This window comes from Polypterus senegalus, chromosome 17 (assembly GCF_016835505.1).
Source record: "Polypterus senegalus isolate Bchr_013 chromosome 17, ASM1683550v1, whole genome shotgun sequence".
Lineage (NCBI taxonomy): Eukaryota > Metazoa > Chordata > Cladistia > Polypteriformes > Polypteridae > Polypterus > Polypterus senegalus.
Window position 1 is genome coordinate 12,021,428 of NC_053170.1, and position 16,412 is coordinate 12,037,839.

A 16,412-nucleotide genomic window follows, 5' to 3' on the forward strand; every position below is an offset into this window, starting at 1 on the left:
CGAACAGGACATGTGGACGTCAAAAGCAGGGCCTCCTTAGGCGCGGGGCCTGGGGCAGTCGGCCCACTTGCTACCCCCAAACGCCGCTCTTGGATTGGCATATTTATTATAGTGCATGGATTTCAAGTTATTTTTAAACATTCACTTCTATTAGAATATGTTGTAAGGAAAAAATCAGGTATTTACTACAAAGTTATATTTATACCGTAGACTTAAAAATATTGTCACCTTTTTTATGGTAAAATTCTGGCAACCACAGCTGCCAGTACTTTACTGAAAATTTAACATTATTGTTTTTACATTGTACATTAACTACAAAAGAAGAAAACATTTCATGGGGTGTATTTACTTTTCCACATGTTTTCATCTGTGTGTTTTTGAACCTGATGAGATGAGATGTCACTAACATTAGGTAAATGGCAGGAGACCTCCTTTAATTTTATACGCTATAATTTCCAGTCACTTACGATATGGATGGCTTCTTTGGTTGCTTCATCTTTCAGAACTTCTGCCTTCTGCAGAGCCTTCTTAAAAAGTGTAACCGCAGTGTCGTAGTCTCCAAGTTTCACTGCAGGAACCATGAAAGCAGAAAAAATGAGCAAAGAAGAGAGACTTGACAAATTTAAGAAATGATATAATGTTCTGAAATATCCATTTACAGGTCATTCTGATATTTGCATCTTATCAAATGTCTATCAAGCACATTAACTAGCAGATGTTAGTTTGTTTTAGATGTTAGGAGTTTTATGTCTTTAAACCAAAGAACTAGCAGGTTCTAATTGAGGACGAAGTAGTGAACAGCTCACCCTCTGACTGAGCCATCAGCACATTGGCATGAAGCTGCCACTCTGTGTTCTCTGCCTCCACAGCGAATGCTAGAGACTTCTCTCCATAGCTACGGGCCTTCACATTCTGATTCAGTTCCAGGTAGCAACGACCGATCTCATGGAACAGCCAGGTCTTCTCCAGGCTTGACTTGGTGAGAGGAATCTTCTCTTCCCACCTAATGAGGGAAATGATCAAGAAATGTCAGCCCTAAAATTGGCAGGAAATCCTATAAGTGAAACATTCAATGGTAAATCAAAGACTGGGGCCTTTATAATACAAAGAGCTTAAAAGTGGGAGAGGCGTGTTCAAATGCACCAGGTGTCAGTAATATTTCATTTTAACGTCTCCTGTGTTACACATACAGGCCTTCAATATTTTAATTCTGTCTGCTGGGGTCAGATCTATAAAGCTTGCGTACACACAGAAAAGTGGCTTGCAAAAGTCGGGATTTATAAAAGAAAACTTGATGGGAAATCTTGTGTATATTTATGGCAGCTCTGACCCATCCATAAGAAACATTTCTGAGAAGAAATGATGACACCTCTGATCAAGTAGGGAAGTGCAATCAAACCAGCAAAATGACAACTCACAAGTTTAATCTCTATGTATTTAAAATCCAACATCTGTCTGTCTGTCTGTCTGTCCACTTTTCACGAGAGAACTACTTAATGGATTTAGATTGGGTTTTTTTTTTTAAATTTGCTTTAACATTCCGGTTGATTTTGCAACTTCTCTCATTGGGCTAAGTATCATAGTTCTTTTGTATCATAGAACCTCGTTACGATTTGCTTTATTTCCGGCCCCAGGCGTGGTTAAATCTCTTGGCACAAAGTCTTGTCTTGCGGGACGTGAAAGTATCTCTCTGAAAAAGTCATGTCTCGCCCCAGGCTCAAAAGACTCGTCTTGTTCCAGGATTTTTATATATACGTATACAATGTACAGTTGAATTTGTTTTGTGCGGCTTATTAGTTTGAATAGGATGCACAAACATGAGAACACTGGTGTAAGGCCCCCAAAAAGCCCCACAGACCAGGCCAGGACCTTCACTGGCCTACCTAGAGATAGGCCTCATCCCAGGCAGCTGGACCCCAAATTCAAAACATACATTCAAAATGCATACAAAAAATCCTTCAAAGTGGAAGCCAGAAAAGTACTGGCTTGATCAACAAGGTAAAAGTTAACCTTTATAAATAAATAATTTAAAATAAAATAAAACAAAACAAACAACAGCATCTATTTCTGTAGCATGTGTTCATACAAGTGATGCAATTCAAAATGTTTTACATAATGAAGAAAAATAAAAAGACAAAATAAGAAATTAAAATAAGACCACATTTGTTAACATAGAAAAAGAGTAAGGTCAGATGGCCAGGGAGGACAGAAAAAATAAAAAAAACACTCCAGACGGCTGGAAGAAAAAAAAAAAAAATATATATATATATATATATATATATATATATATATATATATATATATGAGATCACATTTTTGTAAATATTTTATTATATCTTTTCATAGGACAACACTGAAGATATGACACAGTTTGATACAATGTAAAGTAGTCCATGTACAGCTTGTATAACAGTGTCAATTTGCTGTCCCCTCAAAATAACTCAACACACATCCATTAATGTCTAAACCGCTGGCAACAAAAGTGAGTACACCCCTTAGTAAAAAATGTCCAAACTGTGCCCAATTAGCCATTTTCCCTCCCTGGTGTCATGTGACTCGTTAGTGTTACAAGGTCTCAGGTGTGAATGGTGTTAAATTTGGTGTTATCGCTCTCACACTCTCTCATACTGGTCACTGGAAGTTCAACATGGCGCCTCATGGCAAAGAACTCTCTGAGGATCTGAAAAAAAGAATTGTTGCTCTACATAAAGATGGCCGAGGCTATAAGAAGATTGGCAACACCCTGACACTGGGCTGCAGCACGGTGGACAAGACCATAACAGCGACAGGTTTAACAGGACGGGTTCCATTCAGAACTGGCCTCGCCATGGTCGACCAAAGGAGTTGAGTGCATGTGCTCAGCCTCATATCCAGAGGTTGTCTTTTCAAAATAGACGTATGAGTGCTGCCAGCATTGCTGCAGAGATTGAAGGGGTGGGTGGTCAGCCTGTCAGTGCTCAGACCATACGCCGCACACTGCATCAAATTGGTCTGCATGGCTGTCGTCCCAGAAGGAAGCCTCTTCTAAAGATGACACACAAGAAAGCCCGCAAACAGTTTGCTGAAGACAAGCAGACTGAGGACATGGATTATTGGAACCATGTCCTGTGGTCTGTTGAGACCAAGATAAACTTATTTGGTTCAGATGGTGTCAAGCGTGTGTGGCAGCAACCAGGTGAGGAGTACAAAGACAAGTGTGTCTTGCCTACAGTCGAACATGGTGGTGGGAGTGTCATGGTTTGGGGCTGCATGAGTGCTGCAGGCACTGGGGAGCAACAGTTCATTGAGGAAACCATGAATGCCAACATGTACTGTGACAAACTGAAGCAGCGCGTTATCCCCTCCCTTCGGAAACTGGGCCACAGGGCAGTATTCCAACATGATAACGACCCCAAACACACCTGAGGGTAAAGGTGCTGGACTGGCCAAGCATGTCTCCAGACCTAAACCCTATTGAGCATCTGTGGGGCATCCTCAAATGGAAGGTGGAAGAGTGCAAGGTCTCTAACATCCACCAACTCCATCATGGAGGAGTGGAAGAGGATTCCAGTGGCAACCTGTGAAGCTCTAGTGAACTGCATGCCCAAGAAAGTTAAGGCAGTACTGGAAAATAATGGTGGCCGGCCACACAAAATATTGACACTTTGGGCACAATTTGGACATTTTTCACTAAGGGGTGTACTCACTTTTGTTGCCAGTGGTTTAGACATTAATGGCTGTGTGTTGAGTTATTTTGAGGGGACAGCAAATTGACACTGTTATACAAGCTGAACACGGACTACTTTACATTGAATCAAAGTGTCACATCTTCAGTGTTGTCCCATAAAAAATATAATAAAATATTTACAAAAATGTGAGGGGTCTACTTATTTTTGTGAGATACTGTAAGTATATATAAAATCCAACATCTGTCTGTCTGTCTGTCTGTCTGTCCATCCGCTTTTCATGAGAGAACTACTTAACGGATTTAGATCAGGTTTTTTTTCTAGAATTTGCTAGAACATTCCAGTTGATTTTGCGACTTCTCTCATCGCTCTAAGTATCATAGTTCGCTTGCAGTACCGATTTATTTGCGTGAATCCGAAATAGATGCTGCGGGCAGGGGGTCGGGGCCCTCCTCACTCTCGTGCCGGCCTCGGGGCGTATCTTACCTCCGCTTAGCTAGAGAACAAGAGAACTACTTAACGGATTTAGATTGGGGTTTTTTCCTAGAATTTGCTTGAACATTCTGGTTGATTTTGCAACTTCTCTCATCGCGCTAAGAATCATAGATCGCTTGCAGGAGCGATATATTCACAATAATCCGAGGCAGAGGCTGCTGGCCGAGGGGAGGGGGAAGCGTGACGTCAGGAGTAGGGGGCCGGGCAGGGTCCTGCTCGCTGTCCTGTTTCACAACTACACGGGCAGAGCCTCGGGGGACGGCTAGTAATTAACAGAACTGAGGTGTTATTATAATGTGTGTTGACATGACAGACATTTTACAGCTCAAAAGTGATGAACATGACGCACAAATTGTCGTTAATTCCCTGATAAGAGGGCCAATGCTGCGTATTTGCACTGAGGAACTTTTTTTTTTCCTTACTTTATATTGGCTACCTGTTTTCACTTCTAAGGATGAGAAACCAAAGTGTAGTAAGAACATGGATATGATTCACTTCCTGGGTACAAAAATCTCCAAATCTCACATCCTGGAGCTTATTCATAGTCTAATGGTTTGACACAATATGGCCCTGCTTGAAGATATGCAAATAGTCACATCCAAAAGAAAACAAACTTTTTTTTTTTTTGCCCATTATGATGATGACTGGCTTAGGAGTCAATTTAGACTTTCAAATGCCATTGTCTTGGAACTTTGTGCTGAGTGGGCCCAGACAGTCTGAAATCGGGGTCTACCAGGCAACTACCAGAGGGGAATTATCAGTAAATAATAATAATAAACACGAATGCAGCAAATTTGCTGGGAATAACACTTTGGTGAAATTCGCTGATCAACACTAGTCGGGAGTATCTCAGCCAAGTTTCTTCTCCATCATGGCTGCTGGTGAGGCACGATATTCAGTTTCCATAAGATTTGGTTATATATGCCAACATTAAAGGCAATTTGCAGCAGTGTCCGGTGTTCCTAAAGTAATTGTGGGAATTGATGGCACTCATATTGGAATAAGGGCACCTAGCTAGAATGATGCTGCTTTTGTTAACTGAAAACAGTGATATTTACACAAGTCACATGTGATGAAACTGACAATCGTCCATGGCTCTTGCCATCACACTGAGGCAGGTTCACCTTTGTCAAGTCCGTCCACAAGACCTTTTTCCAGAATTCTGCAGGCTCTTTTAAGTTGCTTTTCACAAATTGTAATCTGCCGTCCTGTGGTTGTGGCTGACTAGTGGTTTGAATCTTGCAGTGTGGCCTCTGTATTTCTGTTCATGGAGTCTTTGGTAGGTAGTCGTCTCTGACACACACACACACACACACACACAGACATCGGCCCCCTGAAGACTGTTTCTGATCTGTCGGACAGGCGTTAGGGTGTTTTTCTTTACCATAGTGAGGATTCATCTGTCTTCAGCAGTTGAGTTCTTCCTTGGCCTACCAGTCCCTGTGTAATTTTACTGAGCTCCCCAGTATGTCTTTTCTTCTTGTGATTTTCCAGACAGTTGATTCTGATAATTTTCCCGATGTCACCAATAGTTTTACTGTTAGTTTTTCAGCCTGATAATGGTTTCTTTGACTTTCATTGTCACAGCTCTTGTCCTCGTGTTGAGCAATGGCAACTACAGACTTCAAAGGGTAGAGGCAAGCCGAGCTATCTTATGAAGCAATGAAATGCATCTGAGGAATCGCAAACCTCTGTGATGCCAATTGTTCCAAACATTATGGTGCCCTGAAATGGGTGGGACTGTGTAGACAAAGTGTTTTGTGACTGAAATGTGTGCAAATAACCTTAAATGAAAGACTGCAGTGTGCGCTTTAATCGCAATGTCTGAATTGTTTGATTTGTGGTATTAAACTGTGAAGTAGAGAAGGAAATCAAGGGAAAAAAATGTGCCTTTGTTCCAAACATTATGGAGGGCACTGCAAGGATAGGAGCTGAAGGTAAAGTATCATCCATAGCTGAAATGCTTCTCACTGAAGTTGATTTTAAACTAATTCTCTCCATACTAAGGCAGAGTGACATCATGATGCATCCTATCACTTTGCTTGATTATTATGTGCACTGAGAAAGGGCTTCTCAACCCTGTGCATGTAAACGGCACCTCTCTGTGTACAGTGACCCTCTCTAAATGCATCTTTCCAGAGAATGACACACTCCAAATAATGTAGCCCACTGTGTAAAAATATTATTTGCTTAGCTGGAGTGATCCCCTTGAGAGCAAGAAAATCTTTTTAAATGAGACGTCCTTCTCAAAATAGCATGTTGCTCTGTCTATATCTATATCTATATTTATATCTATATCTATATCTATATCTATCTATATCTATATACACATATATATATATATATATATATATATATATATATATATATATCTGCAGTGGGTTGGCACCCTGCCCAGGATTGGTTCCTGCCTTGTGCCCTGTGTTGGCTGGGATTGGCTCCAGCAGACCCCTGTGACCCTGTGTTCGGATTCAGCGGGTTGGAAAATGGATGGATATATATATATATATATATATATATATATATATATATATATATATATATATATATATATATGTATATATATATATATATGTATATATATATATATATACTAGGGGGCTTTGCCTCCTGCTCGCTTCGCTTGCCAACCCCCCCGGGCCTGCCACTTTGTGTCTCTGCCACTCGCGTATGTGGATTTCACTTTAACCAAACAACAAATCTTTTATTTCTCACGGATACACCTCTTCATTGGGAAGAAACACTACTCTTCCCTGATGGCAACACGAATTAGACAATCTACAAGTCTCCAACTTAAAGTTTAAACCAAACAATATATTCGATCTCTTTTCGCTGTTCAATTATTTCACTGAGTAATAATTTTCGTTTGTTTGCATTAATGCAATCTTTACTATCAGTTTTTTGAGACTTTTGAATTTTCGTGCTTCCATTATCATCTAACCTGCTCTGCATGTGTATCGCGCCAACGTTTTTGAACCTGTTTACGGCGTTGTACTTTGTCATCTACTCTTTGTCTTTTATTTCCGGACCCGGGTGTGGTTAAATCTCTTGGTACAAAGTCTCGTCTTGTGGGACGTGAAAGTGTTGTCTCACCCCAGGCTCAAAAGTCTCATCTCATCCCAGGATTTTTTTAAATAATATATATATATAATCCAACAACTGTCTGTCTGTCCATCTGCTTTACACGAGAGAACTACTTAATGGATTTAGATCAGGTTTCCATCCATCCATCCATTATCCGACCCCCCGTATCAGGGTCATGGGGTTCTACTGGAGCCAGTCCCCGCCAACACAGGGTGCAAGGCTGGGAACAAATCCTGGGCAGGGTGCCAGCCAACCGCAGGGCACACACACACACACACACACACACACACAATAGGGACAATTTACAGTCACCAATGCACCTAACTTACATGCCTTTGGACTGTGGGAGGAAACCGGTGCGCCCGGAGGAAACCAGTGCAGACACGGGGAGAACATGCAAATTCCACGCAGGGAGGACCCAGGAAGTGAAGTATCATAGTTCGCTTGCGGCACCGATTTATTTTCACAAATCTGAGAGAGAGGGTGCAGGCCGAGGGCAGGGCCCTCCTCACCACGCGTACCTTGCCTCCACTTGGCTAGCGATACCTGCTTGTTTATTGATTTTTAAAGTTTGTCCTGTTTTATTACTACATGGGCGGAGCTGTGGGGGACAGCTAGTGTTATAATAATATGCACATATATGGTGCACTCCTCCCTGTGTTTAAAAGCCATCTTTCTATATGAGGCAAGCCATTCCAAATAATGGTACAATCCTCAGCATTTAAATGCCACCTTCTCTATATTGAGTGTCTGGACTTTTGCTTCTTTATATAAGGTAATCCCCCCTAAACAGAGCAGCCTTCCAGGTTTGAAAAGCCACTGCTCTATGCAGAGCGTCTGCATTTAAATGCCACCTCCCTTTGGTACGGTGACCCATTCTCAACACCTGAATGCCACTTTTCTTCATGCTTTGTGACCCTCTCTAATGCTGCCCTCTTTATCAAAAACGCAACCTTTCCGAGCAAAATGACCTTCTCTAGATACTGCAGTCTTCTGCTTTGAAATTGCTCTTATCGGTACAGTGAAATCGGCACAATCCGGTGCATTTAAATGCCAGTTCTTCATATTGGATGACCATCTCTTAATGGAACGGCTCTTTGTATTTAAATGAGAGCTAATCATAAGCGAGCAGTTCTCTCTGTGTAGTGAAGCCCTTTACTTTTAAAGGCCACCTTTGTAGACCGGGCAGCCCTCTGCCTTTTAGGAACACTTCTATGTGCACAATGACTGCATTTAAATGCCACTTTTGCATAAGGCAGCCCTCTGTGCTTAAATGCCACCTTCCTATATGAGGTGACCCACTCAAAATATCTCATCTCTCAGCTTTTACAGAACACATTTTTGCCACGTGCTAAATTCAAGTGAGCAACTGCAGCCCTTATGGACTGATACACTCCAGTGAAGTCCTCAACATTTAAATGTCACCGTTCTGAGTAAAGAGGTCCTCCCTAAATAGCACAGCCCCTTCCATTGTAATAAACATGATCTATGAAGAGAAAATTTTCTATACAGTGCAGTCCTCAGCATTAAAATGTTGTTTTCTTTATAAAAGGCAATCTGACTTTATTATCCCAAAGGGGAATTTGTTTGCAGCAGGAAATTACAAAAACAGACAACATTGATACAGGGATCCAAAAGATTAGACACAGCATTTGACAACCAATGTGACTGCTTAAAGCCACACTCAAGATTAGTACGAAGAAGAATAAAACATCCATCCATCCATTTTCCAACCCGCTGAATCCAAACACAGGGTCACGGGGGTCTGCTGGAGCCAATCCCACCCAACACAGGGCACAAGGCAGGTACCAATCCAACCCGCCACAGGACACACACAAACACACCCACACACCAAGCACACACTAGGGCCAATTTAGAATCGCCAATCCACCTAACCTGCATGTCTTTGGACTGTGGGAGGAAACCGGAGCGCCACGCAGACACGGGGTGAACATGCAAAATCCACGCAGGGAGGACCCGGGAAGTAAGCCCGGGTCTCCAAACTGTGAGGCAGCAGCACAGAATAAAACAATAATACGATAAAAATAAATAAAACGATAATACAGAATTTAACCTTTAGCAGCATCCCTACTAGTAACAGAATTTAAAATGCTTATAGCTGTAGGAATAAAAGAGTTTTGAAGCCTGATGCTTTGGAAACCCAAGTCTGCAGCCCGATGGCAACAGCTGCAATGCAGAGAAAAGAGGACGGCTTCGGTGTGACAGAACTGAGTTGGCTTTCTTTCTAACCGCTTTGCAATACATTTCAGTGATAAGAGGTCTGCTGTGAACCAATAATCTTACTGCTGATTTTTATAATGTTGTTAAGATGGTTTATATTCTTATTGCTCTGTGGTCATAAAAGATCCCTGGGTGTCCTTCGTAAAGATCAGGGTGTATCCTGATGTCCTGGCTAAATTGCCCACCACGGCCTAGTCATTCTGGCCACTTAATCATCCCCTGTCTCTAATTTCACCAATTCACCACCTGATAGCTCATGTGTGGTGAGCATACTGAAGGAAAAATGGCTGCCGTCGCATCATCCAGGTGGGTGCTACTCATTAGTGGTGGCTGACTAAAGTGCTTTGAATAGTGAGAAAAGCACTATATAAATATAAAGAACCGGTAACGGCGCACTGTACGAATACACTTGACCAGAGCATTCAGTTTTCATCCTTTTCCTCTGTACGTTTAGCACTTGTTTGCTCAGAGGTTGATGCGCTTGCCGCTTCCTGAGCAGCTCTTCTTTTCTCCACAGCAGCAGCCTGCTTCTTCTATTCTTTCGTCGGCACCTTTTCACGTTAAAACTGTCCGTGTTTGTGTTGCAATTACTATGTTTTCCTTAATTTCTCACTTAAGCTGGCACTTAAGTCTTTAATCTGCGCCAAGAATGATTTAAGATATGAAGAGGTAAGGGAAGTGACAGCGAAGGTGGTAGGGAATGAGATCGGCGCCCGTACGCATATGCTGCACAACTAACTGCCCTGCTGCCGAGAGTTGATTCTACAATAAAATAAAATGAAAATATAAAGAGTAATAACCTTGGAAGTCAATCATCACTCCAAAAGCGGACAGTAGACGTCATGTAGTATATGTGTACCAAATTTCAGGTCCATAGTTCAAACGGTTTGCGAGCTACAGACAGACAAATGGACAGCTATGGTAGCGTATTATACATATAAGAAGATTAGTATTATTAATCTGAAGTGCCACTGCAAAGTGTCTGAAGACTCGTACAAATGAGAAATTTCAGCTTTTGATTTCTAATGAATTTGCAAACCTGTCTGTAAATGCGTTTTAACTTTGTCATCATGGATTATGAAGTGTACGTAGATTGATGGGTAAAACTGGCAATTATATCCATTTAAAATGAAATCCACAACACAATAAAAGTGTGCAGAACATGAAGGGGTCTGAATACTTTCTAAATCCACCGTATGGTAGCCCTTTGTAATTTTAAAGCCCCTTTTCTGTATCCGACAAATATTTCTAAATAGTGCAGCCGGTTTTATTTAAACACCACGCGTCTATGCAGATCGACTTCATTCCCTATGGCAAGGCTGTCTCTTAATAGCAGAGTCCACCTCTCTATAGGGCGCGACTGCGTTTAAAAGCCACCTGCCTATACGCCAAGCTGCTCTCTTAATAGTGCAGCCTTCAATATTTGAACACCACTTTTGTATGTGGAGTGACACATCCCAACAGTGCACCCTCTACCTTTAAACAGGGTCCTTCTTTACAACTGCATTCACATGCCATGTCCTTATTTATAGGGATCCCCCATTAGCAGCATATAAATGCCTTCTCTGTGTGCACAGCCACCCCCTCTAGTGCAGTCGTCTTCATTTAACTGCCACCTCTCTCTGTATTTTTGCCCTCGGCACTTAAACAATACTTATTTGGCCAGAACAATCCTTTCTGTGTGCTACAACACTGTTGTTTCATTGCCCTGTTTTCGTATTAGACAAGTCTCTATATACCGTTCAGCCTTCTTTTATAAATGCCCCCCTGCCAGTGCACCTCTCTAAACAGTGCATTTGATTTGAAACCCCTTGTTTCATATCAAATTGTGCCAATGTTGAAACTAGTGACTGTAAAGTTCTTTTCAGAGCACCCACTTTTTTTTTTTTGGCAAATTTTTGGTCTTTAGTGCCCCCTCTGTTCTCATTATTCAAAACTCAAACTGAAGACACACGTTTTGCTAGCGGCATTTAAAAGATGACATTTTCATCCTGAATCGGATACTCTTATCCTGACCTAAATCTGTCGTTGGCCTTTTTGTTGGCTGCTCCTGTCCTGATGTGGAAAATCTTCAATTTTTGAATTACTGACCGTTTATGTTAAATTTTAATTATTTGCTCAAGCAAATCAGGGTGAACTGAATTTACAGGACATTATTTACAGGCGTTGAAAGTACCCTTCTGTATTCTACAAGTAATCTATGCATTTGTTCCAGTTGGTTTCTTTTCCAATTAGTTTATGAACTGAGAATTGAAATAATTACAGATGCTGCAGAACCCGTTTTAATGTGTTTATATCCTGAGAATGGATGGACGCCATAAGACTGGGAATTACAGAATTAGTTTACAGCTTGAGAAAGGAAGAAAAGTGAGGAGGAACTTTAAAGATCAAACAATCTGTCATAAGTCATCAGGACAAGATGGCCAATCAAATGTGTGCAAAGTCACATGTGCTTTTTAACATAAATACGACTCATCTAAAGCAAGGGGGCGACACAGGAAGCGATGTCAGAGATTGAGACATGTGAAGCCATCTGATCTGGATGTCAGAAAACGTAACGCCAACTACTAAAATAAAAGCGGCCCAGGACAACATCCACCCCTTGGCGCTCCAGATTTTCAGTAAGCTTCTCTAAGACTCTTTATATCCAGAATTTGCTTTCTATTTTATTTCCTAGTACTAGGGGGCTTTGCCCCCTGCTCGCTTCGTTCGCCAACCCTTGTGTTTGCGCTACACACTAGCCTCTTTGCGGTTCTGCCACTCGCGTATGGGGATGCGGATGTACAATTTACTAACTGTTTTACATTACAGCCAGTAATTAACCATATTAAAAAATATTAAAACATAATAATTTGAATGTAAATTATGGTTCATGTTGCGTTAGAGGTATTCGTTGCATAATATGATTTTGTTCTGTTTGGCTTTGAAATTAACACGCCAAAACTTTTTAAACTTACACTTTTACTGTAAAACTATTTTTTTATAAAATTTTCGTCAATATCGCATTGAATTGTGATTCTGTGTTTGGACTTTCATTGTGACAACCCAACGTATAACTGCCCGTGATTGAATTTCGTTTCTTTCTAATGTTTGCCTCTGTGATTTGTTAATTGTCTTTGCAAAAGCTATTCTAACTGGAAACTGTAAACATTTTAATACGAATGGCATATCAAGATCTCCTTTGGTGTCTAATGTTATCCCCCTGAAGATGTACTACATTACCTTTCTTGGATACATCCTTCTTTCTACAGTAATTTGTGAGGTGGAAGACTGGACGATGTTAATGGTTATAGAAATTCTTCATGATATTGTAAGTTGATGTTTTCATCTTCCGCACCATCACCACCAACTGTTCCAGCATCCATCCATCCATTTTCCAACCCGCTGAATCCGAATACAGGATCACGGGGGCCTGCTGGAGCCAATCCCAGCCAACACAGGGCACAAGGCAGGAACCAATCCTGGGCAGGGTGCCAACCCACCGCAAGACACACACAAACACACCCACACACCAAGCACACACTAGGGCCAATTGAGAATCGCCAGTCCACCTAACCTGCATGTCTTTGGACTGTGGGAGGAAACCGGAGCGCCCGGAGGAAACCCACGCAGACACGGGGAGATCATGCAAACTCCACGCAGGGAGAACCCGGAAGCGAACCCGGTCTCCTAACTGCGAGGCAGTAGCGCTACCACTGCGCCACCGTGCCGCCCAACTGTTCCAGCATAGTCTATTAATATGCATCCATCCATCCATCCATCCATCCTCTTCCGCTTATCCGAGGTCGGGTCGCGGGGGTAGCAGCTTAAGCAGAGAGGCCCAGACTTCCCTCTCCCCGGCCACTTCTTCCAGCTCTTCCGGAGAATCCCAAGGTGTTCCCAGGCCAGCCGGGAGACATAGTCCCTCCAGCGTGTCCTGGGTCTTCCCAGGGCCTCCTCCCGGTTGGACGTGCCGAACACCTCACCAGGCATCCAGGAGGCATCCTGATCAGATGCCCGAGCCACCTCATCTGACTCCTCTCGATGCGGAGGAGCAGTGGCTCTACTCTGAGCCCCTCCTGGATGACTGACCTTCTCACCTTATCTTTAAGGGAAAGCCCATTTACCCTGCGGAGGAAACTCATTTCAGCCGCTTGTATTCGCGATCTCGTTCTTTCGGTCACTACCCATAGCTCATGACCATAGGTGAGGGTAGGAACGTAGATCGACTGGTAAATTGAGAGCTTTGCCTTACGGCTCAGCTCCTTTTTCACCACGACAGACCGATGCAGAGCCCGCATCACTGTGGACACCGCACTGATCCATCTGTCGATCTCATGGTCCATTCTTCCCTCACTCATGAGCAAGACCCCGAGATACTTGAACTCCTCCACTTGGGGCAGGATACCCCCCCTCCCCCCCACCCCAACCCTGAGAGGGCACTCCACCCTTTTCCGGCTGAGGACCATGCTCTCGGATTTGGAGGTGCTGATTCTCATCCCAGCCGCTTCACACTCAGCTGCGAACCGATCCAGAAAGAGCTGAAGATCACGGCCTGATGAAGCAAACAGGACAACATCACCTGCAAAAAGCAGTGACCCAATCCTGAGTTCACCAAACCGGACCCCTTCAACACCCTGACTGCGCCTAGAAATTATCTATTAATATGCATTTAATCAAATTTGCAGTGTAACCGATTGACATTTGTAGCATTAATTAGTTTGACTTCATTATTTCTCGATGTTAGGATTACCCGTGTACTCATTTTTACTGTTGATAACCCTTCGTTATGAAATTCTTCAATAAGATTTGGACATAATACATCTTCTTTAAATGGGAACTTAAAGTGTGGAGAACATTAAAATTTATAAGACCTGAGAGAGCAAGAACTTTGTCTGTCAAAAGCATTCACACGAATGAGAGGTGAGGGGACCGTGGGCATGGTTTTCTATGGTTGAAAGAGAGACTTGAAAACGTCTCATGGCCAAAGTCTTGACTCGCGGGGCTTGAAAAAATCCTCCAAAAAGTCTTGTCTTGTCGCAGGATTTTTTTATTATAATAAAGAGATATTTTCTTCTATTTGGTATTTTTATACTTTAATAAATACAAGGTTGCCTTTATATTTTCTATACTTTGTCTTCTATCAAGAGTGAAAGAAACAATTAAAGGGCACCAAGTGTGAGTTTAATGGCTGCTTCCTTACCCACAGGGTTTATCGAGGCTATTGAAGTCGTTCCTCAGTAATCAGAACAAAGGCGGTAAAAGCAGGACATGGCTTGGTTAGTAAGTGGTATAAAACCAAAAGAGCTGTGATTTCTGTGCGTTGTGATGATGACCGCACGTTTGTTAGGGTTGACGAGAGTGAAACCCTGTATAGTGAATCTCGACACCATTCGAGGCTGTGTGTATGTGTGCATATCTGTGTGTGTGTTAATCTTCAAGGGCGAGAGTAGATGAACCCAAAAAATGGTCCTGGGAAGTCTCACAAAGTTCACAATAATATACAATTACAGTACTGTCTTTGTTTTTATTCTCTGTTTTGTATTTTCCTTAGTAAATGTACATGTATGTATAGCAAAGGACCAGCTAGCGTCCCTGCCAGGATAGATCCTGCTTCATTACTCGGCCAGGAGGCCTTGGTTAAACAAGGTCCTCAAGGCAGCGGCGGTATTCCCCTACCGTGCCAAGACATGGCAGCTACACTGGGACTAGCATCCCAGCAACCACGGAGCGATAGTGGTCAGACTTGGGCACCTGAAAGGACAGGACAGAGGGTGAGTACCTGCTATGGGCAGAATGTCCCCATGTGCACTGCATTTCTGCAGCCCATCTGTTAAGCGCTGCTATGGATACCTGCAGGGCAGCATGGGAATTGTGGTCCCATGAGCCTGCCATATTGGGTTCTGTGGGGGCCGCCAGGGGTGGCTGTCGGATATTGATGGCACAAGGACAGTTGTGATCCTGGCTGACTCGGAAGTGCTTCCTGGAGGCAATAGATTAAGCACCAGAAGTATTCCCTGGTCCAAAGTTTAAAGAGAGCCCTCCACTTGGCCCAGGAGGTTGGGAGTCAAAAGGAGATGGACAACACTCGCCTGGGTGGAGTGGAGGAGAACAGAGCAAATAAAATGAAGGACTGAAGAGTTTGCTGTGCTGTACTGTTGAGTGTTGGGACCCTTTACAGCAGCGTAGGGAAGAAACCTATGAAAGGTACACTTTTAATTAAAGAATAACTGGTTTTGAACCCAGGACCGTGTCTGTAATAGTTGTGTCTGTGGTTTTGGAGCATGGGTCGCCCCCTACAGGCCACTACAGATAGACTAAAAGTTTCTTGTCACCCAAAGAGAGTGTCTTTTCCTAAACTCTTACAGTTTCACAAGATGCTCGAATGTCTTCTGGTGACAAATAGTAGGATGTTGCAGTGTCGTGGGTATTGTTTTCTACAATCTTGAATCCTAAGCTGCATTATTTCATAATAGATGGCAGCAGAGGCGTACTAAGAGTTAAATGTTAATCAGGGATGGATCCTGGGCTTTATACTGTCTGTCATCTTCTTTACCAAAGTGTCTCACTGGCATACACTGGGGACATTGTTTAAAGGCATAAGTGAAAAATCATTGTACATATAATAGAAGTTGCACACTTACACTTCAATGGCTCGTGGGAATTTGCCAATTCTTGCATACACACGACCAATGTTGTCAAGTGCCCTGGATTTGGCATCCATTAGATTGCTGTTTAAGAATAAAATAAAAGCATAAATGAATTAATAAACTCAAATTTTACTTTCTCATTTCAGATTCCACCTTATCTTATATATAAACGTCTTCGCATGGAAGTGTGTGTGTGTCTGTCTTTCCGGCCCGGAAGTGAGAGGTGGAGTCGGGGTAAGGGCTGTGCCTCCGAGGAAACAGAAAACTCACTTAGACGCTAATAACACAAGCGAGGCCA

The 16,412-nt window shown here is 42.6% G+C and overlaps 1 protein-coding gene across 1 annotated transcript in view; it reads right to left on the reverse strand.

The window, feature by feature from the left end:
* odad4 (outer dynein arm docking complex subunit 4) overlaps positions 1-16,412 on the reverse strand; it is a 65,793-nt gene that overhangs the window by 10,671 nt on the left and 38,710 nt on the right. Inside the window, exons 8-10 of the mRNA XM_039740426.1 lie at positions 16,109-16,195; positions 807-1,003; positions 468-568 (exon numbers count right to left, since the gene is read on the reverse strand). Of these exons, the coding sequence (XP_039596360.1) occupies positions 468-568; positions 807-1,003; positions 16,109-16,195 (385 nt within the window). The remainder of the gene's footprint in view (positions 1-467; positions 569-806; positions 1,004-16,108; positions 16,196-16,412) is intronic.